Below are 24,478 nucleotides of genomic sequence, written 5' to 3'. Positions count from 1 at the left end.
TATTCAGTTCAGAAAGGTACTTATCCTAAAATTGCTTCCATGCATATCCGGCTGTGCAGATCATTAACGTCAAAAATTAGCATTGTAATTCACACTTCATGAGGCGGACTGCTTAGCATGTAAATTAGTCACTGATGTTATCTAATGTGTCTGAGAAAAATCATATTTATTAGCAACAAAACAGCCGCTGCAAACAGCCAACTCTGTGGCTTTCATCATCGCACATACGCATTGGCTCTCTCTGCACCTTATTGGCTGGGTGCTCCATCAGTGACAAAGAAAACCAGGGAAAGCTTCCACGCATCCCAGGGTTTCCTAGCCACGTGGCAGCTCCTGCGCGCGCTAGCGCCAGCGCTAATCCCGGGGGCTGGGCGGCTCGTCTCGGCGGACAGATTGCGAGCAGGAAACGGCTCTGTGACTCAGAGATGCTCCTCGACGCAGAGGAGAACGGTCAGCGCGCGCTTTCTCACAGCCCCGACTCGGGCGCCGGTCCTGCCAATCACAGTGAATCTGTGAATATGTTGCAGTACTGTGGAGCGTTGCTATTCATCCACTGCGAATACAGTGTGTGTGTGTGTGTGTGTGTGTGTGTGTTTATGTATGTATGTGTGTGTGTTTATGTATGTGTGTGTGTGTGTGTGTGTGTGTGTGTGTGTCCATTTGACCTCAGGGCCACTGAGGAATCACACATCTGACTGAAAGTACTTGCATAGATACAGTATCTGGTTATATCTCAGATAATATATTTGCAGTGTTGCCTGTGCACATACTTTCTTTTTTTTTCTTTTAATGCAATTCATTTTATTGTTAGAAACATAGACTCGGATTACATAGAATGCCCCATTTTATCTCTCTGTTTCTGTGTGACAAGGGCAGCCTTCGTGTCATTGATGATAAATCCTTCTCTCAGGATCCCAGACTCATTTTGAAAATGGCACTGTGTGTGCTGATCTCTCTCGTGTGGGGGAAAAACCTGGGAAATGGTATTAATGTGCCTGGCGCAGCAAGACGGCAGCCTGCCACTGTCCTGCCACTGTCCTGCCCGTCCTGTCCAGTCCTACCCCTGTTTTGCCCTGTCCTGCCCTGTCACCAGTGAGGATAGTTAGGCCTCCACCCCACGGTCTGTCCCTGCCTCGGCCTCACCTGAAGGTGGGTCTTCATGACAGATTCAACCATGTCAATGTCATCGATAGGCAAGGCGTACCATGGCTTCCGTAGTGATACTGTTGGTATCTTTAGCTGTACTGTGTAAAATTTCACATATTTCCCTGGGTTTAGTTCTTGCCTTGCCATTACCCATTGGATAGCGTGATGTGCGGCCCCGCCCACTGGTGAGTCATGTGCCAGTTGGGACAGGTGTCACTCCTGAGAGATGCCTGACAGGCGCTAACATTTCCGTTAACCCCCCATCGCTCAGGCCTGACGGTAGCTCTAGAACGTTCCCCCTCCTGCCCTCTCCGTCTGGCGCCCGTCCTCTTGCCAGCATCCCTCGCCCCGTTCCCGTCTTCCCGCTGCGCCATGCTGGCGTTCCCTCTCCCTGCGACAGGAAGCCAGAGGAAGCGGGGACTGCCAGAGGCGCCGGCGCGGGCACGGGCGGGCGCTCTGCAACGCCAGGCTGCCGGCCAGTTCCTGCCCGGCAACAGAGCCCGAGCATGGTGGGTTTGGAGAGGTTACCTCCACCCCCTCACCCCCATCTCTGTCTGTCTGCTGGTAGCTGGGGTGGGTGGGGGGGGGGAGAGTCGGAGTTATTACTTAGTGAAAATGTGCTGAGCGACAGAGGAATATACAACCTGCGGGAGGACAAGCGTGACTGCCGCGCACGTTCTCTGACACGGCACGGGTTCTGTGAGAGCCTGCCTCCCCCTTTTACCCCGCCACCCTCCCTTCCCCGCGCCCTGTTCTCCCGTGTTTACTCTTGAAGTCTTCCAGCTGACCACACTGGTAGCTCTAAACTTTTCCACTGGTTGCCAGGGAGATAGGGAATGAGAATGTTGAGCAAAGGACACCTCACGTGTTCTTCATCTTTATTGTTTTCTTTTCTGTCTTTTTTTGGTTAATCCATGCCCCCCCCCTTATCTGTTGAGTGTTCTGATGCCTTGTGAAAAACTGTTTGATCAGATTGGGCTTTGTACCTATAGCCAATGTACTGAATGAGTCTTGACTGGACTTGGTACTCAGTTCCATTGTCTCTGTTAAGGTGAGCATTGCAAGACATTCATGCTCATTTGATGAATGTCAAACTGACAATCTGTTGGCCTGGAGCAATGACAAACCGGGCTGCAAAGCTTGTCACTTTCACAGATGGGCCTAAGCTCTGAGGTTAAAGACCAGTTTAACAGCTGATGATGTTTTGTGAGGCAGGAAATTATGCTTGTGTTCTTAAATATAGTGCTTGTGAGTTTCATAGACGTGATTTTCTGTCAGTGACAATAGAATGCACAATAATACTGTGAGTTTCTTCATAATTCCTCACTTGATGCACAATAAATACTGCTTCAGTCATCAATTAAATTACAGCATTTAGCAGAAGTTCTTATCCAGAGGCACTTATGACAAATTACGTTTTTACATACAATTCATTTTATACAGCTGGATATTCTTACTGAAGCAATTCAGGATAAGTACCTGAAGTTGCTTAAGGACACAACGGTAGCATCCCAGCTGGTAATCAAACACACATTCTTTCAGTTACCAGCCCAGTTCTCTGAGCATTATACTTCATATACTTCAAAAAATGAACTGAAAGATTTTGCTATTGCTCTAACTCTATTTTGTTTTGACTGAATGTGAGGTGAATCAGATCCCCTTTCGCCACCTGTGACCTCCAGCTGACCTTAGCCCCCTGGTCTGTGACACAATCACTCGCCTCCCAGCCAGTGTCTGCACTCAGTTGCTGGTGAGTAGAGTGCCCCAATTATGGTATTCCGGGCAGGTGAAGTGAGTCAGCCTAGCCAGTGGGGGGCGATGGTGTTAAACCCGCACAGACGGCCTGACAGCAGGCCTTCTCCAATGAAGACACCAGCACTTGATCTTCAGGTCCACAGCTCTGCTGGCACCAGACGGAAACCACGCTGTCTTCGCAGCCGGGGCCAAATTCACAATTTCAGATTGATTATCACCACCTTATTTCCACCTCACTGAAATAACTTTGGTCTCATGCACTGCTGTTAGCTGGGGTTCCCATGCTTTCTGTGCCCAAGACCTGCTTGTCTGTGCACAAAGTGCGGTCCAGTGGTTAACACCCCGCAATAAATCAAATCAGGATGCCAATGCAATGCTCCTGTCTTTCAAACTTTATTCAAAAAGGAACATACACAGTCATTTCCATGATCATCTTGCCTTGTGCTCCCATAGTTCATTGCAAAGCCTTTGCCTGTGGTGTCTGTGAGATGAAACGCTAATGGGAATTGTATTACAGTACCAAATTGGAAGACTGGTTTTGCGGACACAGCAGAATTGTTATTGACTTATGAATCTCATGACCCAACACAACCCCTCTCAAGACTCCCCATTGTGTCCCAAACCACTACGTTAAAAGGGCCCCCCTGATACTTGCCGTTCTTCTGAAGCAGACTTTCTTTTGCTGACTCCATATCTCCCTCATTCCTGATGGAGGCTTCGGGGAGGGCTTGCAAGGAGGAGCTGATCAGGCTCTGGAGGAGAGGGTTGTTGGATCAAAGCCGTGGTGGTTTGTTGCTACTGTACCCTTGAACAAGATACATCTGCCAGATTGCTTCAGAAGAAAAGCCCGGATGACAGGCTCTGGTTTTAGTCAGATGTAAGAGCAGTAAGTCATCTGGACTAAGGGTGTCCCCAGAGCCTTATTGACCAAAAAAAAAAAAAAAAAGCTTGTGGATTTACTGTGTGTCTGCTGCTCAGGCCACAGAAGGGTCTCGTGGAAGAAGTTGATGAGTAGCTGTTGTTTTTATTCCTTAGTTGTGCTGAATGGTGTTATTGTTGCTACTAGGCTTCCATCTGGCTCTTCTCCATGCGCACTCTCTCGCTCTCTCTTTCTCTCTCCCCATGCTTTGGTTGTTTGGTTGGTGTTTTTCTTAAATCATCTCTAGCCGGGGAAGAGGGAGGGGTGCAGGCTTTTTCTTGGTGTCTCCAGGGATCCGCCACGGGGACCAGAACCTGCCCCACCCCACCCCGCCCCGCCCGAACCAACAAGCTGGCCTCTCCTAATGCATCGGGGTGATTGATCAGGCCTCCGTTCCAGGGCCTTGTATCTGCACAGTGCCAATTAATAATGTGTGCTGGAATGTGCAGAAAATCGCCATCCCCGCACTTTCTTTATGTTTCAGGATCTTTTTCAGCAGTCTCCCACACCCCCTCCCTCCCTCCCTCCCTTTCTTTCTCTCTCCCTCCCTCTCTTCCTCCCTCCCTCTGTGCCTACTTCTCTCTCCCGCTCTCCTTTTCTCTAATGCGATTATCGAGCTCCCTGAAGTACCGCAGTGAGGATGTATCGGTTTGCAGCCGAACTGCGCCTAGGTCCTCCAACCCCAGTTTTGCTGCGGAATTGGCATAGCTGCTCAGAGTTCCCGAGCGCGGTGTGGGCGACTACTGCGACTGGAAACTCCGTGGGTTCCCATCAGCGCTCTACACACTCCCTATTAAAAAGAGACATAGATAGTGAGAGAGAGCGAGAGAGAGAGAGAGAGCTCTGCTGTGGCGTCTGACAAGGGAATGGAGGGAATTGATCTACTGACTGAACAGGGTTGAGGACTGTGTGTGTGTGGGTGTGTATGTATGTGTGAGAGAGTACATGGGGGTCTGCTTGTGAAGTAGGGAAAGCAACATGGCCATGGGGGTGACATCTGTTGTCAGTTCACACTGCTGAATGTTCTCGGCAGGCTTGGGCTCCTCCGTCTCCGGCTGTGTGGAACGGGGCCTGTTCCACACGCACACCCCCTCCGTCTCCGGCTGTGTGGAAGCAGGGCCTGTTCCACACGCACACCCATCTCCTGGCCATTTCCTCCCGTTATCCATTTCTAATAGAGCGCCTATTAAGTTTTCATTAACTTCTGAAAGCAGCGCTGAATGTCTCTCCATTACTCCAGGTCCAGTCCGACCAGACTCCCTGAATTCAATACCCTTGAGAGGGAACCGATATTGCGTTTGCTGCGCGTGTAATTTGTTCAGAGCAGTGTTCAGGTTCTGCTTACACAGACTAAGCGATGGAGGCATTATTAACATGGGAAACAGCACACCAGCTACGGAGTTCATCGTCAACCGGACCTTCTCAACTGCAATTTCAAGCATTGCTTAGGTGAAACGCATTGACATCGTGAGATGCTGAAATTCAGTTTTTGTTTGAGTGGCTCGCCATGCCTGTGAAGCTGCCTGCTGTGTGGTCAACATCAGCATGTGTTCAGTAAGGTTGTCTAAACTCCTCCTTTTCTTCCTTCTTTCTCTGTTGGACCTGCAGATAGACTTGGAGCCAGAGGGGAAAGTGTACGTCGTCATTGACCTGTCGGGATCATCCAGTGAAGGTAAGAACAGGTGTTCAGGCAATGGGGCGTGTCAGCAGAATGTGCAGGTGTGTCGGTGTTGGCGATGTATTCGGGTGTGCCTGTGGAGCGTTTGGTAGTGAAAGTCGAGCCAAGGTTTATAAACCTCTGGTTTATTCCTCCTTGGTTGGGCCTAGCTGTCTGCATTAGTGGTGTCAGTGTTAAGCTCAGCTGTGTCAGTGGAGTGCTCAGTAGTGTGTGTTGAGCTTAGATAGGGAGGCAGGAGGCAGTACTGCCAATGTTCATCTCAAGTTTTCTAGTGTGGTGCTGAGGTCCTCAGGCTGCGTATGTTCTGTAATGAGTTAACGGTAGATTGACCACATGCTGTAATCTTTACAGTGCTCCTCTGCTGTAACCTCTATGGTTTTTTTTCTGTTCCAGGCGGCATAGTATCATTTCTTTATGCAACCTTGAAATTATGCCAAACTCTCAGTGCTGTACAATTACGGGGTTTGACCCGCCAACTGAGAACTTGTTGGATGGCATACCTGCCACCCCAGTCATTACTTTCATTTCGTGTCTTAGCTTTTCCACGGATATTGTACTTATGCAAATGCAATGCAATGATATAAAAGGCAAGGTTATAAATGATATGTTCTATAGAGACCTTGTGTGACTTCAGTTGGTGTTTTTTTGTATGCTTTTCAGCTCAAAGCATGTTTCATTGGTGTTTCCTGTGAAACAAGGATGCTGCCTTGTTTTCAGTTTGAGGAAACTGGCATGTTTCAGGTCTGGTGCGTCAGCCGAGCGGTGAGCCGGTAAAGTCTTAGTCAGAGCGCTTTGGAACCTTTGACAGCCTTTGGACAACAGACCCGGCCGCTGAACATTAGGTGACCTCAGCGTGCGTGCTCGTGCGCGGTTAAGAAGTAAAAAGGGCGGATGATTTGTTGTAGGTATGGCTCTCTCAGCACCTTATCGCCAACCCCCTTCCTATTCCTCCTGATTTATCTCAGGGTAGAAGTGGGTCGCGCCGCCCTACTTAGAGTGCGCCCCAGATTCGTTGCCGCCCGAAGCAGTGGAGGCTAATGAGGACGATGTTTTCGAGGGACACAACGGTGAACACGGGGAAGCCAGACTCGTGTGCCAGTCACGTGCTGTCATTGAAGCTATTTGTCTCCCATTGGCTAGGTGCCCTCATGCATCAGCTGTGATTGGCCACAAGGTTAATTGCAATTTGTTCAGAAGCTACTGGTGTCAGGCCTGGCATTCATGATGCTGGTAGACTGTAGACTATCCTAGCGTATGGTGACTTCTGATCGTTTCGGTTTATCATCAGCTTTGCTGACAAGTCATCACTTTCTTCTTTGTTTTGTCCCCCTGGGACTTCCCCTCCTTCCTTCTCACCCTGTCCCCTGTTTCCTGCCCTTTCTTTCTCACTCCCTCTCATTCTTTCACTATTCATACTTTCTTTCTTTCTTTCATTCTCATGCATTCTTTTGGGCTTTCATCTTTTTTCGCTCTCATTTTCATGCTTCTCTTTCCCTTTCCCTCACTCATCTCTCATTCCTTTTCACACTTTTTTCTCTTGCTTTTTCTATGCATCATTGCTTTCTGTTTTGCTCTAGCATGCTCAGAGAAGGAAAAAATTTGCTTTTCTGGCACTTTTACAAATGTTTTTGCTGTTTTGTAATCATTGCTACTACAGGAAGTGGTCTGTTAGCATTTCCTGTGGCTGAAAGTTGGATAGCTCATTGAAAATGTATTGGTTAGGAACAGATTCAATGAGTGGGGAAGGCATCGTAATGCCATAATGCCTAAACTTTTATTTATAATTCTGTCCCATCTAAAATAGCATGTGTCTTATTTAAAATAATTTGCTCCTTGAAACAATTTCAAGGCAGCTCAGTTTTGCTGTTCAAGTGTTCAGCAGCTTCTCTGCAAATTCACAGGATATGAGGAGTTGAGGGCTACAGATTAGATTAGATTATTTTTTATCATCAGATTTCTATATCTGTCAGATGCAGGATATTCTGTCTTGGAAAATGCTGCATCTCACGTGGGTTGCCAGAGCTGACAGAATCCCTCTCCCGTGACGTGTGTTGGGACCTTGGCACGGACAGCAGCAGTGCACTGGCAAGCTGCAGCCAATTCTAAATATTAGTGCTTCGCCATCCTCTGTTTACAGAGCGGGGAGATTTCCTCTCTCTCCAGAGTTCAGGAGAGAGAAAGCAAGGGAAGAGAGAGAGCAAGAAAGAAAAGGAGAGGGATGACGGGGAGAGAGATGTATTGCGCTGCATTATAACCTTTCTAATGCCAGGTCAGTTTGAGATTGAACAAGAGTCAGTGAGTGTACAGTAGTTCTGTCATGAGCCCCAGGAGGCCTGCAGTGCTGTCCTGGGCCATCTGCACACATACATGAAGCACATGGGAGTCTGTGTGGGCGGGGGGGCGGTGGGGGTAGTGAGGGTTTAGTGAGTGTCAGGTATGATGGGAGGGATGTGGATGTGCAGTGGTTGTATTTATCTGTGTGTGTGTGTGTGTGTGTGTGTGTGTGTGTGCGCGTATCTGTGTGTGTGTGTATGTGTGTGTGTCTCCAAAAATGGGATTCACTCCACAGGGCTACTCCTCACTCTTTTAACAGGAAATAATTCTTTTTGAAACCCAGATTAATGATTAATTCTTGATCAGTTGTTATGAATTTGCTTCACATATGGGGCACATTAACAGTCTCAGAAACTGATACACTCCTTCTGTCACACTCTTAACACCTTCCACTGGCCTATAGGGGCAGCTGTCCATCCTGGCCCTGGCGGGATCTTGCTTACCACTGTTGCCATGGTGCTTTGTAACTGTGCTGATGACCTGTTCATGCTGTAATCTCTGTGGTTGGCTTGAAGTGGCGCGGTTCACACCCCAGAGCGCCGCCCCGAGTTTGACTGAGTCCCGGGCGTTAATGGAGCCGTGTTATTGAGTGAGACCCAGAGGTTCTGGAGAGCAGAGACGCAGGCCGAGCTTCAGCCTGAGTTCGGCGGGGGACCGGGGAGTTAGCCTCTCTGCGCTAAGTGGCCCGCAGCATGTTTAAGTGAAGGACGGGAGTGTGGAAGGCCAGGGACGCTGGAAAGAAAATGATGCGGTGTGGAGGGCCAGAGAGGTGCTTGGTTTGTGTGAGGAATCTGGCACCCGCCGACGGGAGGGGCTCCATATGCCCGTTCACGTCAGGCGTGGTTGCACACACACACGCACACACACACACGCGCACACACACACACACACACACGCACACACACACACACGCGCACACACACATACACACACACGCACACACACACACACCACATTAGAGGTTAACATGCTACCTGTCAGCTTATCCTTCTGGAATGACTCCCATAATTGTATTTAAAATGTCCCCTTGTTAATTACCCTCATCCTTTATTACACCATAAGAATGGAAATAGTTAATAGAGTCATCATTGTGTGTTTTTTTCCACAGTGGGGAATTCAGTTCCGCTTTTTGCTCCACTGCTGTGGAAATGTATTTTCCTTTCCAAATGGTGTGTGACTTTAAATAAAGTGCTGTTATACAGAGTTTAAGTACTAATGTCTGCTTTGGTGTCAGAGGCTTAAGAGATGAATTTTCCAGTGTGGAAACACTGCTTGAATTGTCTTTTACACTGGCAACAAACAGCGGGGAGACATTAGAGGACATTGGCCCACAAAGTGCTGCAGTCAGAGACTTAACCGATCATGCAACGCAGAGGGATGGAGTGACTTTTCTCATTATCATAGATGGGAGCCAAGCCAGAGCCAGACAAAAACGCAGTGTCCAGGACAGAGTTGAACTACAGCTCCCATAATGCACCTGGTCAGTTGCAGTTCAGTAATGGTGTGACCACCAGACAGTTTCAGACGAAAATTGAAATGCTAGATGCGCAGCTCTTTAAAAGCACTGGCGATTGAGTTTAAGGGAGTTTAGGCCGCGGGGGTAACGGTGAGTCCTGTTGTATCAAATGGCCACTTGGGTGCCGGGTCGCTCTCGGTCTTTGTGCTGGCCGCCCTCTGGAGCTGCACCGGCTGGAGATCGTCTCCGGAGCTGGTTTCCTGAAAGCGCTGGAGTGCAGATAAATGGATTAGGAGAGTGGATATGTGAAAAGTGAGCTGTTACACCATCATAAGAGAGAAGGGGGGAGAGAGAGAGAGCAAGGAGGAAAGAGAGGGGGAGGGAGAGGGGAGAGAAAGAGGTAGGTTGAGAGTGGTTGGGGGGAGAGTGAGAGACGAAGACCGGGGAAACAAGAAATTTGAAAGAGAGGTGAGAAAAGTAAGGGTGGAGTGAAAGACAGAGGAGTCCAGTGGGTGGGAAGGAGAGAGCCAGACAGAGAGAGATATGTCTTTCCTTATGTTTAAAGATCTTTCTGTCTGTGTGTGTCTGTCTGTCTGAACAGCAGGAGGAATGCAGTGCTAAGGTCTGTGGGAGTAAAAGCATTGGAAATGATTTAATGACTCAGCAGAAGGTTGCAATGACACAGCTTCAACAGTTTGTTTGGCTCAAACTCGCAGGAGCACACATGTGGTTCTTCTCACTGTAAACGTCGTACAGGTCGGAGGGAAATACTGTCCAACGTAGCCCCTCCAACCTAATCTCCGCGGGTTTTACAACATCTCGATACTCCCTTCTGGATCCCCCAGAAAGATTTGCACACCCGGACTGAAAATTGATGATGAACAGGAAGGCAGTTTGGTCGGTGAAAGCTCCTCTGTGTGGAAGTCCTGAATAAGATGTTTCACAGTGGTTAATATTTGGCAGTGTGGGGAGGAGTTTAGCTGCACGCATGGGTAGTTTGTGTTGTACATTTGTAAAGGACAGAGTACGTCCTGCTGTTATTTCACGTTGGCGTCTGCTGAGTCCCTCCCCTGAGTTGCCCATGCAGCGCTTGGGCAGCGTAGCGTGTGCTTATTGGCCGGGCCAAGGCCGCCAGCCTGTTGCTCTCTCTTTATTAATGAATGCACTGGTAGCCACCCCACATTGTGTCCTGCGGCAGTTGTTCTGAGTTGATTTTCCATCACGGTGTGCCAGCAGCACGGGGCCTCTGTGTGTGTGCGTGTGTGTGTGTGTGTGTGTGTGTGTGTGCGTGCGTGCGTGTGTGTGTGCGTGTGTGTGTGTGTGTGTGTGTGTGTGTGTGTGTGTGTGTGTGTGTGTGTGTGTGCGTGTGTGTGTGTACATGTGTCTGTGTGTGTGTGTGTGTGTGTGTGTGTGTGCGTGTGTGTGTGTGTGTGTGTGTGTGTGTTGTGTGTGCGTGTGTGTGTGTACATGTGTCTATGTGTGTGTGCATGTGTGCCAAAACCGCAAAGTTCCACAAAGATCACTGTCCACAATAAAGTTTAAACACAGCCAAGCCCTTCATTCCTTTTGTCTGTTCATTGAAAAATGAAAGTTGTGCACTGCACTGGAGGGGGGTAACTCTGCTGAGCTAACTGTGTAGCTAGACAGGGACCAAAAAATGGCTTGTCATTGGTTTCTAGACTGTTAGTCAAATAAAGACTTTAAGGCTCTGTATCGAAAGGCTTGAAGGCTCTGTGGTGAAGCCTTAAACTTGCGTGTATGTCTTGCATTTGAGTCAGCATAACTGCGCTTCTAATAAAATTCGCGACACATTTCAGCCGGGGAACTGGCAGGAAAGCCAGGCGGCCCTGCCAGCCAAGCTGAGAGAGGTTGCCCTAAGGGTCTGCCAGTGCGAACGGTGCCTAACCGTGCCCTCCGGCCTATTGTGTGCGCCAGTTCCCCTTTCTCATCCGCACAGTGTCCCCATGGAGCCGTGTCCCCCACCCACAGCCCCTACCCAGAATCCATTCCCCACACCTTCAGTGGAGTGTTCTCTACTGCTGTCCCGCCCGTCTCTATCCTTTTCCCTGGCGCCCTATGTCCCGGTTTGGGGCGCTGTGTCAGCGCCCCTCTGTGTGGCCTGCTGTCGCTCCGTGGGTACCTTTGCCGCCCCGGCTCGCGCGCCTGTCCCCCCCGTGCGCTCTATAAATAGACTTCCCGCCGCGGAGCCGTCCGGCGAGCGCGCCCCCCTCGGCCTGCGAGCGGACGGGACCTTGAGCGGAGCCCGGCTCAAACAGGAAGGGAGGGCTAAAGGCCCTCTGTCATGATGAGTCCAAAATAGCCCATTGTTGTGTAAAAGGAGAGGGAGAAAGAGAAACAGAAAGAGGGAAAGAGCGAGAGAGCGAGACATACAGAGTGAGAGATAACGAGAGAGAGAGAGAGAGAGGACAGTTAGTGGAGTAGTGCGTAAGTGAGTGAGTTGAGGGAGAGGAAATGAGAAAGATAGATAGAAAGAGGGACGGGTGACTGAGTGAGTGTAATGGAGAGCAGTAGAGTGAGGGAAACTGCTGCAGTGATGGGCTGGACAGACAGACGGATGTGACATATTCAACACGTGTACAGTACGGTCCTGGAGTGGATTGCCTCTGAGGAGTAGACCCGTTGTTGATATATTAAGACGGTAAATGCAATCAAAGGCTAAAATCCTTCTTTGGAAACGGCAGGCAGTTCTCTGGAATCACACAGAGCAGACACTAAGCCCATCTCCTCGTAGGCCTGCCAACCGCACGGATTCAGTCAGGTTGTTGTGATGTCCTCGGTCCTGTTCTATGTCTTTCATCGCTTAGTTACTGGTGTGAGCGGGCTCGGTTCCACGCCTGCTCTCGGGCTGCGCAGCTCTCGCTGTCTCTGTGTTTATTGGAGTCCGGGGCTGGAGCTGTGTTTTGCACGGCTGGGTGGCCGGGGCGGGTGACAGAGCGGGGTCACGGCGGGGTCGCGGCGGAGTGTGCTTTTCTCTCCGGCCGCCGCCGGGGCGATGAGGGAAAGCTTGGCCGTCTTCCAGCGCGACGCGTTCACGCCCCGGCAGCGAAGCGCCGGGCCCAGACAGCGGGGCTAATTATCCAATCGGCTCCGCGAACGGCCAGCGCCGGCGTGCCCGGAGGGCCCAACAACAGAGCGCGATTGTCGTCTGGTGACCGTCGCCGTGGCGATGCGGAGGACGCGGCCCTCGGGACCCCCCGCCGCGGCGCATCGCTGGCTTCGCCGCCCGCCGCCGCGCCACACTTAATTTCTGTTGTCTCCCCCGTCTGTGAAAACAGCCAATTACCCAATGTGCGCGGCCTTCGCACATTCTCCCAGCATGCAGCCCTGCCTGTCTGTGTCAGCCACGCGCCCCCTGCAGGTGGAAAGGGGGAACTGCCGCCCTCTTCTGTCCGTAAGAAAAAAAGCGAATTAGATGGATTAAATGAAAAGCGCAGGCATAAGAGATGAAGGGGAAAGAAGAAATGGTGAGCTAACCGGAGTCCTCCAATCAGAGGCTGTCTGGTGCGTTTGATGCGTCTGAGCGATCTGATTGAATGCTGTTGGGAGCGGCTGGAAGGCCGGATGCGCTGATTGGCTGCTGCTAGGAGCATTTTGCGGTCCCCGTGATCAGATTGGTCTGTTGCCCGCTGCAGTGATGGAGTGCTGGGGAAAAGGGCACATCTGTGTGTTTGTCATGCGAGACCTGCACAGATTCCTCACTCAGCCCACGTCAGCCGGCCGCTTAGCGGCATCACACGGCATTGTACTCATCAGAGAGGACGGTCGCCCTGTGCCTGTGATGGTCCTGGGTCCTCGAGCAAATCCCATGCTTAATCTGGGATAATTCCCAGAGTGCTTTGCTGATTACAATGCACTTTGAATATCAGGCTCACTGTCCTGGACCCTGTTTGTGTGTGTGTGTGCGTGCGCGCGTGCGTGTGTGTGTTCGTGTTGTGTGCGTGCGTGTGTGTGTTTCTGTCTGTGTGTTTATGTTGTGTGTGTATGTTTGTGTTTATGTTGTGTGTGTGTGTGCATGTGTGTGTGTGTTTATGTGGTGTGTGTGTGTGTGTGTGTGTGTGCGTGCGTGCGTGTGTGTGTGTTGTGCGTGTGCGTGTTTGTTTGTGTCTATGTTCTCACACGTATCTGGTAGGTGTGACTGGAGGCTTGTGCTGACCGTGAGAGCCTGCCTACGGTACACACTCTCACTCCTAGAGGAAATCAGCCCTAAACACATGAGGGAGAAGATGGCTGCAGGAATCTCATGAGCTTTCTTTTTACTCTTTCATCTTTGCACCAGTAAAAAATTATTCAGCATCACTCCCAGGCCTTGGGAACCTAGGGTAACAGCAAAGAGGCACAGGAAGCTCTCCTCTGGCCGCGGGGCGGGCGCAGCCAGCGCGGTCTACCCCCAGTGTGGCCGAAAGGGGGTCACGTGACCAGTGAGAAGCTTTGTCTTCCGCTGGACGCTCTTTCCTGCCTCCTTCTGCTGGCCGAATGTCAGACCAGCTGCGGAAGAGGAGACGCTCTCTCCGCGCAGTCAGCTGTCCGTCCGGGGGGAGATTTTATGATACCGCCAGGACCAGCCCTAGCGAGATGTAAACTCGCAGTAAACTACCTCGTGCTTTTCTCGGTCGAAAGCTTTCTCCTTCTCTGAAACGAATTCTCGGGCGTTCTTTGTTTTTGGCATTTCAGCATTGTGTTGTTTTTGAGAGCACGAGACAGATTTGCCCTGTTTTTTTCTTGACAGTTGCCAACAACTGCTTTAAGTACTTTTAAAAGACACTACAATAATTTTTTTCCCTGCAATTGAATCGTTCATGCAGCCACAAAGTCTTTAAGGTCTATGTTTGCTTTAATTACATCATTTCCACACTTAAACATTGGACCTTCTAAGTGTGTACAGAACGGACTGTACAAAGCTGAGGTACAGTATCCACGTTCAGAGGAGACGGGGTGTAAAGGGGCTTACTTCCAAAAACGCTCTGCAGCAAATAACTGGGTAACAGAAGAAGGGGATCTGATTGGTGCTTACTCTGAGGCTCCTCCCTTCACGGTACAACAGAGTACTGCCTCACAGTCTCCTTGTTCTCCACCCTCAGCCCTGAATGGTCCTACAAGGTGCTAAATGCAATAGCAGTCGATGATGAGGTGAATGCTGTACTTGTTTGATCCATAGGCACTTACATTAGTGGGAAAGAACAGTCCTTTGCCAGGCACAGTCTGTGTGATGATATCTGTAGTAAGTAACAAGCAGGCTGTAAGTGTTTTTTTTTTGTTTTTTTTTGCCGAACACAAAGTTAAATAGCAGGCTTGATGGGAGGGTGTGAAATTCAACCCTGTGCTGTTCTCAGTGCTCCACACAGGATGGCGAGGTCACATGACAGAGAGGTAACTACTCTCAGCGGCGTGTGACGGAGTATCCTGCGGGCTCTATCTCTATCTCTATCTCTATCTCTCTCCCTCTACTTTTCCGCTGAACTCTCAGGTACAAGTCTTTCGCAAGCCTGTGTACGCATCCCTGATATGCTTTTCTCAACCCACCCCCCCCAAACTCTTTCCCACTCCGCCCACTCTGCCCATTCTGGGTCTCTTCTCCTCTTTCCATATCATCGCCATCAGTGCTGTCCCATGACCGCCCTCCATCCTGCCCGCTTATCAGTGCTTGAAGCGGGCAGGAACGGACCGGTATGCCGTACCGGGACTTCCTCCAGCAGTCCAATACTTCTTCCTAGCGTCCCACTACTCCTCATGAGCTGCACGTGTGCACCCCATCCCCCGGTCCTCGATTGCAATCTCCGACACCATCGCGTGACTGTCCGGATTTCACTCCCTCTTCATCGAGTTCCCGTGCTTGTTTTTTCCCCTCTTCATACACTGCACCTCATAGCAGCAAATTCTGACCTGAGGTTTTGATTTTAAAGATGCAATACTGGTAGTTCTGTGGATAAAAGCAGCGCAGCTAATTCCTCTGTCTTTGACAGAGTGTACAGCACCTGGCTCTCATAGTGGCACCACGCACTGCTACACTCTCCAAATCTAAAATAGCAAGGAAATAACACAACTAAAGTAATCCTAAATAGCAGACATGGCAACATCAGTAAATGGTGAAATCTGTTTTTAACTCATTTCTCACTGTTGGTTTGTGGGTTCCTGACCATTTTCATAATGAAACTTAAAATCTACTGACGGCATCCTATTTCAGAGTTCACATGAAGAGTAGAAAACCCTGGGGACCCAGTCCATATTTCCTGGGGAAAACAGCCTTTTCAAGGAAGCATTTGGAAACGTTTGCCTATTATAATCGGTTACATTAGAACAGAGCTAATTATGGTTATGCTTCTATAAATGAATTGCTAATGTCTGAAATCATTATTTTGCTGTCTTCCGTGTTTCCTGGCAACCTTGTGACTAATCACTGCCCGCTCAGTCTTCGTGTCAGTGAGGTTGCCGTCGTGTCATGGTCATTTTTGTGCTGAATCTTTGGTTTGAGATTTTCAGTATCAGCCCAAGCCTGATGTACTGAGCCTCTCCACCGCCCAGCAGCTTGCCTTGAGCCAGCCAATCCCCCCAGCTGATCTAGGTTAACTCATGTCCAGCACTCTATGTTCCGGCACTAAGCTGGCAAGACCTGGCGAGTGCATTTGTTCCTGAAAAATAATTTATAAGCACACTTACTAATTGGGAGTTTGCTCCTAAATTTTTCGACTGCCCCTTGGAAAAAATGTTAGCCTAGACCCTACCGCTATGCTTGAGGTGAGAGAAAGTCCAGAGGACTGAAGCTCAGGAACCACAGAGGCTAGAAAGGTGCAGTCCTGTCCTGTCAGAAATCACTGTACCTGCCCTGAAACCATGATGACAAACCTGGCCTCGAACTCCCTGAACCTGAAACTGGAGTAGCACACCCTGACCAATCAGAAATTCGCCGTCACGTCTGGAAACCGCGGCGACCTACCCTGTTCAATGAGAAATGCACATTCATACCGCAAAACCAGAAACCATGGCGATATTCCCAAACCAATGAGAAACTTATAATCACTACTCAAGCTGGAAAACTGTGACAGCACACCCTGACCAAGATAGACCTGCCATCACACTCCCCAGCTCTGAAACCATGGCAACGCTCGCGTCACAGCTCAGGCAGGCTGAAGGTGTGGTCGTGCAGGAGGAGGAAGGGACGAAACCTGCTCGTTTCCATAGTGAGAGGGGTGATCAGTCTCATCTGTCTCCCATGCTAATGAGAGAGCGAGAGAGAGATGTACTGGGCTGCATTGCAACCTCTTTAAAAACCAGACCAGAGAGAAGCTATTTTCACTGCCGCCTTTGGCTTCTTTAGTTTTGGAACAGTTGACAAAGGTCAGAGTTCACCCTGGTCTGGCCCACTTGCTCCACTTCTGGGGCTCTGGATCTTTTCTACATTAAAGGACACTGGCAGTTGGCTCATGAGCGTCCTACGTTCTTACAGGAATGGTACATGCCATGGGAGGGGCAATTGGAAATAAGTGCATGCATGGCAACGGATGATGTATTCTTTTTCATAATATAGTTGAACCACTTGAGCCACCTTTACTCCCGTTTGTCAATTTTCAGTTTACTTGTGGGAACAAACAAAATATTCATTTAGAGACTTTGCATACTGGTTAGACTATAGCATGTGATCAGTTCAGGTGATTGACATACTTTGATCAGTGCTTGAGCAAGTTTATGGTAGGTCTATATAATCGGACTGTGCACGGTACAATGAGCAGACTGTGCCTGATAAGAGCAGAACATGCTTTACTGTGAAGCACAAATTTACACCTGCCAGCTGGGTGTGAGTGTTAGGCCTATATTTGCACAGTGTCTGCTGTCACACCGCTGTCAGACACCTCAGGATTAGACACCAGGCCTGCACGAGTGCACATTTATTTCATTAATAGAATCATTGCACTTTTGTTGCTGGTTGCCGTTGTCATCTTCTTTAGGTTAGACATTTTGAATCGTGTCTCTTAGAGAACATGTTTTTCTGTCTGCTCTTTCCTTTAGTATATTTCTGAGTTAGCCTGTATGCGGTGCCACAGTGCTGGGCAGGAGGCTGGACCGGGTTTCTCACTTGTCCCCTGTCCGAGTCTGTTTCGAGACATTGGGCCGTCGGTTCTGCGGCAGCCATGACTGTTGTCCGTGGCTGAGAGGGAATGGCTGGGAGATGTTTTCCAGCTGTCTGCAGAGTCACGGGCAGCCGGGCATGATGATGGATGCAGGCTCTGTCTGGTCGAGGCTGTCTGCGAGGTGTCCTGCCCGATGGGAACTGTCGGTGTGGAATGGAATTCCGGGGCGTGGCTTGGAACCTCTCTGTCCAATTGGAGTGGTGGGGAGGAGCAAGGCTGGGTTAAAATGGAGAGGCCTTTTGCCCTGGGCCTGGAAAGCCAGAGCTGGTGATGTCACAGTGATGTCAGCAGTGGGTCTGTGCAGAGCTTCCCTCCGGAGCATCATGCTGCCTGTTAGCTCATTCCACACCCAAACCCGCCTGCTCTGCTGGTGCTCTCAGGTATTTCTCACCTGCTTGAGGGAAATAAAAAGCATTTCTTGTGCTTGCTTTTGGGATAAGCGTGGCAGGCAGTTAGACGAAAACAGGGAGATTCACTGTGTTTTGATTTAATATGTGTGAGCCTCCTTGTGGATGCATGTGTGTGCATTTGTGTGTGAGAGATTGTGTGTCTGTGCATCCGTGTGTGTGATTGCATATGTTTGCGAGTATGTACTGTATATGTGTGTATGTGCGTGTGTGTGTGTGTGTATGTGGGAGAATGTATGTGTGCGTGTGTGTGTGTTTGCATGTGTTTGCGAGGATGTACTGTATATGTGTGTGCGTGTGTGTGTGTGCATGGGAAACCTCTTCTTCAACTGTCAGTTCTCTGCATTGTCTGCTTGACACAGGCTTATCCCAGGTGTGGCTGGGCTGTCGCTCAGGGGGGTGCTCTGTGGCCCTGGTAGGCTCTGGGCTTTGTGCCTGTCCCTGTCCCAGTGAGATGCCTAAAATAGCAGGTGGATCAGGGCTGGATTACCCTGCCCTCGCTGCAGCGTGCGTAGACTGACTCACACAGGACCAATCACAGGCCACCTAGTGTGACACACAAGTCTCTCACAGTGCCCAGGCTCAGCTATTTACACAACTGACAGGTTCCGCCGCTCTCCCCTGAGATTGACGCTACGCTTAGCCTATGGCCATATTAAAGTTTTTTTTTTTTCCCCATCCAACTGTACGTCACGTTCGCTTTGTTACGAAATTCAAACAGGGAGGGAGGCATCCGCGAACACGATGGATACCGGGACTCGCTCTCATCCTGTGATGCGTTAGGCGCTGAACTAGAAGCCAGGGTCTTTCAATCAGTTAAAGTGTATTTAGTCAAATTTCTGCCCATTTCCCTTTGTGGACTAAAGCGTGCCTTTCACGTGTCTTTCATATGGACAGAGCTGTGTCGCTGCAGGACATAAGTCAGTGCAAAATGGAACCTCTCTCAGTATTCAGTTGTTAGGCTGTGTAGGACAGTACGCTTGGCATGTCGCGTGCTATATTTTGACTGTAAAATTTTATCAGTGTCGTGTTCCCTAATCAGAGTTGATTTAAAGCTGAGCGTTTTACTGTGTACTGTTCCATAATGCGGAGGCTGTGTCAACTTCCTTATGCAAACACTCGCCCTCCCGCTCTCCCTCGCACTCTCTCTCCTTCTCTCTCTCTCTCTCTCTGTATGGCTCTTGATTGGAGGACCACCCCTCCCCCAGTACAAACTTTCTCAGAAGTTCGCCTCTGGTCGGAGTGGAGCAGGCGGAACTGCCCCCTTGCTATGCTAATGCATGCATGCGAGCGAGCGTGCTCAGTGGAGAGGTGGCGTTGGAGGGAGGCGGTATTTTTAGCACTTTTACTCCCTGGTTCTGAGGCTGCCATCTGTTCTGCTCTGCATGAGCCCCTTCCTGCACATGCCCTCCAATTGCCCCCCCCCCCCCCCACACCATCAGTACTGCCCCCCCTAGGGCTGTGCAGGGACCTTTTGAGGGACAGGTGCTCAAAGTGAGAAAAGGCACACAAACCTAAAAAAAACTACAACACCCTGTTATTTTACAGAATATATCTGACCAAAATGAATAAATGAAAAGTAATGACAGAAACGATAATAATATACATATTAATTATCACTAATAAACATACCACCTACCCCCCCCCCCCCAGGCACAGTCTTGCAGCCCCCACCCCACTTTCACTCTCCTGTTTTATTCCCTCATCCTCTGCTGACTGCTGCTCTGAAACAAAGAGGGTGGCTGGCCTGACCCCCATTTCTAGAACAAAAAGCCCTAGTCCCTACCCCCCCCTCCCAGGTCCACGGCCCCTCGGCCTCAAGCACTGCCCACTGGTCCCATTCTCATGGTGTCCCAGTCATTTCTACTTTCTACTGTCCACGTTTGAAATGAAGGCTGAACCTTTGGGATTTTGTGGTAGACAAGCTGGGGCCTGTATTATTTCAGCGTGTCCCCCTCTCTTCTGTCCCGACATCAGTGTCATGCACAGTTCCACATTCTCCCCCTCATTTTCTCAGCAAAAGAAAAAAATCCCTACTCGCCGTGTCAATTCGCATGGCCAGATCACTATGGCAACGTTCCGGCAACTGGTGACCTCACAGCTTTCGCGCAGTGACATCCGAGGGAGGAGGGAGGGGGAGGGATGGATGTGAGGGAGAGGTGTCAGAGAAGAGAAGGAGAGAAAGTTCAGGGGGGGATGGAGAAGAGGAAGAGGCGTGCGGAACGTGTGGGGGCGCGAGCGTGACCTCGTGAGGGAGGACCTCTCCGTGCGCCAAACGCATCGCGTGATCCGCCCGTTTCGCCCCGCGCTGACGCCGAGCCGCGCAGCCCGGAGACGTGCTTCCCGTTGGCCGCGGAGGAGGGGAAGAAGGGAAGAAGGGCCGAGTCAGATGGCGGGCAGAGTGGCCAATCAGCCTGGAAGGAGAGGAGAAAGAAGCAGATGGGTGAAATTGTGCTCTTTTTGTGGAGCTGTTTGGTCCCAGCCTTTATCTAGCAGACTGCCGGGTGCAATGCATTATCCTTTGACCCTAACGCTGTGTGTTTTAATACAGCCTTTCTAAAGAACAGAATGTGTTACTGGCATGAGCTGTGCTAAAGCTGCCTCTCTCTCTCTCTCTCTCTCTCTCCATCTTCCTATCTTCCTCTCCATCTCTACCCTTTCCAGCGACAGCAGCACCCTGCACTAATAGCCCTGTACCAGATGGCTAGTTAGATAACTCAGCCTTCCTGCTGTTCCGTCTGAACATAGTCCCCCATGATGCTATTCGCTCCCCTGCATGACGGCCAATCTAGTGTGAGCAATAGCGCTCGCGGGCTTCATCTGAAACAGGAAGCTGAGGGCTCTGCACAGTCACCCTGCCACTGATTTCTGTGTTTACTGCTGCTGTGATGCGGCCAGTTGATATTTATTTGAGTGGGCGGGGCTTATGAATGGCTGGAAACGGCTAAGGTGGCCTGTCCTCGTCTGCACGCCTTTCCCAGCATCAGGACCGTGGCCAGGGGATCCCAGCTGGGCCCTTCTCCCGCTGAGTTATGCAGTGATTCTGAGGATGTGTCGCCCTGCTGTCACTGTGCGACCTGTCAGAGATCGTCTCTGAATCGCTGTAGCAATGATGTCATCGCAACACGTACACATGCACTCAGAAACGCAGATGCACTAACCTAAAAATGTAGAGACACAAACACGTACACACACACACAGGCACACAGAAATGCAGAAACACACACACACACACACAGTCACACACACAGCACACAAACGCACAGTCAAACAGCAGTGTATAGAACCTTTCTCCCTGCATCTCTGTCAATGCTCGGGGCAGCAGCCACCAATGGCTCAGCTGACTAGATGAATTCACACAGCAGAGTGAATTTGTGCACCCCCCACGCCCCACCCCCCACTCATGCATGTGATGCATCCCAGGCCTAGCTGGCACCGTATGTCCTGGCTTTGTTTGAGAAATGATGGCAGAGCGTTTCATGACCAGGGAGCCTGTTGCACTGGAGCTGGTTGACAAAGCTTGCTTTAATCCTGGCTGATGAATCATGACACTTTTTATGACGAAATAATAACTTTCAGTAACATTTGCCAACGTGAACAATAAAGATATTTTCAGCGTTGCCTAGGTAATTAATTTTTTTAGTAATTGCGGCAGTTATTTTTATGAGGTTAAAGTTGTCGAGCTTTGGAGACAAAGGCCTGGGTTCAATCAACATCAATCAGACATTAATCGAACTTTCAGACATTAAATGTGTTGTTCTTGACAAACACTTCAAGCCATTCAGTAAAGCAATTCTAAAAATGCACTGGCTATAATGGCAAATAACACGTAAGTTATTATACATCAAGTAAGTTAGTTGTTGATTGAATCCAAGCCAGAGCAGTCGGCAGGGGTCCACAGTGTGTGCTGTAGGGGTGCAGTATTGGAGATGAGTTGGGGGGGGGGGGCCGTTGGGACCCCACCTTTGCTCGCAGTAAGAGAGGAAACATGGCTGCTGTGTGCGGCATGCTGACGGAGGGGTCAGAGCTCCGTCGGGCTCATGGTAGCCGGCTGTGATTAATGCCGCTTTAATTGGGCTCTTCCTCTCGTCTGTGTTCTGGCCAGTCTGAAGAGCGCTACTCGACGCCACTTCATGGCTATCAGCGAATCCGCCGTGAAGTGGCCCAGGCGTGGGCGCTGAGGGGCCCCCTGCCAACCGCGGGCGGGGTCCGCCGGGCGCCGCTCGCCCCCCTCCCCCCGACCCCGCTCGTCTCCCTGTCGGGCTGTGGGAGGCGGCGGGCGAGAGGGTACCCCACTCGTTACCCGATCCCGCGTTAGTCACCGTCTGCCTCTCTGAAGAGCCCCTTACCGCCACCGCCGCTGCTGTTCCCTGTACCGGCCTGTAACGGTACTGCACACAGCAGACATTCACACCTGCATGTGGCTCTATCATGTGTGTGTATGGGCATGTGTGTGAGTGTGTGTGTGTGTGTATGGGCATGTGTGTGTGTGTGTGTGTGTGTGTGTGTGTATGGGCATGTGTGTGTGTGTGTGTGTATGGGTGTGCATCTGTCTGTGTGCAGGATGGATACAGAGTGAATTCTCCTGAAGGTGGCGCCGTGCTCTGAGAGTCACGGGTGGTGCAGCGTGGAGCGCTTCTCTGATCTTAGCGCTGACGGAGCGCCTGCTCTCGTGCGTTCTTCAGAGCACCGCTGTGTGCGATAATCTCATCTCGCTGATGTCACCTCCCACAGCCAGCAGGAGGCGCCGCCGTGCCTCACGCTGGGTGCTTTCACGCGGCAGGGAAGGAAGCTCGCCCTGTGAAGAGCAGGGCCTGTAACGCAGAAAGCTTTCCCTGCCGGGGTCTGACCGGCTGCTCCTGCAATCGTTTAAATGGGAGGGTGAAAGGTCAGAGGTCAGGGCGGGGTGACTAAATATTTTACACACAAGGGCTGCATCTGAAATCACATACTACCATACTACAGCATGTGAACATTTTTCATATGTGGTAATGATGGAGGGGAGTTCAGGGGGCGAAAGAGTAGAACAATTTAAACGTATTACCTTTAGCGATGCTTAGCAGAAAGTAGTTAAAACCAATGGTTATATTAACGTGCGCAGTGCAGAGGGTAGCACTGTTGCCTCAAAGCAAGCACTATTGCCTCACCTTTCTGTGTGGAGTTTGCATGTTCTCACCGTGTCCGCGTGGGTTTCCTCTGGGTACTCCGGTTTCCTCCCACAGTCCAAAGACATGCAGAGTAGGTTAATTGGAGGTTAGGTTAATTGGTCTTTAAAAAAAAGGCAGAAAAGGACTCCTCTTGCAATCCCCCTTCTTGCAGGCAGTTGGTTGTGATGTCACAATGACTGTAGGGGGACTGAGACTGACCTGTGACATCATTCCTTGTGATGTCATCACTAAGGGGCAGGTGGCTGTCATTGACTGGAGTGAATTTCCCATCTCCAGCGGCACAAGTGTGTGTGTGTGTGTGTGTGTTGGGGGGGGGGGGGGGTTGCTAGGCAGCCACAGCTAGTTGCCTGGAGATGGCAGTGGTGTATCACTGAAGAGGTAAACGTGAGGACAGGGGCTGTGTTGGGGAGAAGCGCCTGCATGTTCCGAGCCCATCCCAGTCTCACAGCCTACGGCATCGATCTGCTTGCCGCTTCGTGGTTGGGTGTATCGGCTGCTTGATTTATCGAGGAGCCCTGCGTCTTCATTCCTCAGTGCTTCATGGGGTTTCCCAGAATCTTGGGGTGCTCGGCCTTTTGTCACCGCACATCACAGGGCACCTTGTTATCCCCTACGCCCCCCAAACCTTTCTGTACCTCACTGTCCTGTGCCCCCATCCCTCCCTCACACTGCTGCCACTGGGAGAGTACGAGAGCATAATTATTGCGGAAAAGAATGCAGGAAAAATGTATTGCCGTTATTATTTCATTTGTTTTTCTATTTATATTCAATTTCTACCGTTTTCCCCATTTTTAACCATAATTTGGTAGTGTCCAAGCCCTGGAGTGTCGTTCATCAGTTTGAGAAGGGCGGGGTCCGGTTCACATACGCGGTAAGCGTGTTATGCTCCGCAGTCTGTCAACTGACCTGCTGCTGCCGCTGTGCTGGAGTATTTCGCAGCCGACGCAGGCATATCGCAGTCACCCGATCAACCAGAGGGGTCGCTGTTGAGCGCTGAGGTGTGGGAGGTGCACAGCCGGCTAACAGCGTCCTTCCTTACTACATGCAGTGGCATCGGCAGGCGGAACTCCTGGCCTCAGTCCAGGGTCCGTATCGTAGCCTGTGGCCTGGTCCAATGCTCTGGGTACTGCAGTTTAACCAGGAAACAGGGCTGGCACCAGGAAGAGTTCCAAACCCTGAAGGCTCCCCTGCAGGGGTGATACTTTAATGAACAAACCTCAGTGGGCAGAACGTGTCTCGTCTTTAAAGAGTCCTGATGTTGAGAATGAGAAAGGAGCCGCATCTCTCTCCTGATTTTCTCAGTCAACACAAGCGCTTCTCTCCCTTCCCTTACCCAGAATCCCCCGCTCTGACGACCACGGATGTTTCGTGCTGGGACGTCGGTGTCACGACCCTGTTCAGGGGCAAAGTCTGTCACCTCCGCTCACTGCTTACACTCAGAAATGGGCAGAGGAAGACAGAGGTTGTGGCA

At 50.5% G+C, this 24,478-nt stretch overlaps 1 protein-coding gene across 1 annotated transcript in view; it reads left to right on the top strand.

Annotated features, from left to right (window-relative positions):
* Nucleotides 1-24,478, top strand: part of LOC135244528 (protein kinase C epsilon type-like) — a 109,266-nt gene that overhangs the window by 35,229 nt on the left and 49,559 nt on the right. The window contains 1 exon segment of the mRNA XM_064316879.1: nt 5,429-5,492. Coding sequence (XP_064172949.1) covers nt 5,429-5,492 — 64 coding nt within the window.

Source organism: Anguilla rostrata, chromosome 18 (genome assembly GCF_018555375.3).
Source record: "Anguilla rostrata isolate EN2019 chromosome 18, ASM1855537v3, whole genome shotgun sequence".
Taxonomy (NCBI): Eukaryota; Metazoa; Chordata; class Actinopteri; order Anguilliformes; family Anguillidae; genus Anguilla; species Anguilla rostrata.
This window is presented reverse-complemented; position numbering and strand designations above follow the sequence as displayed.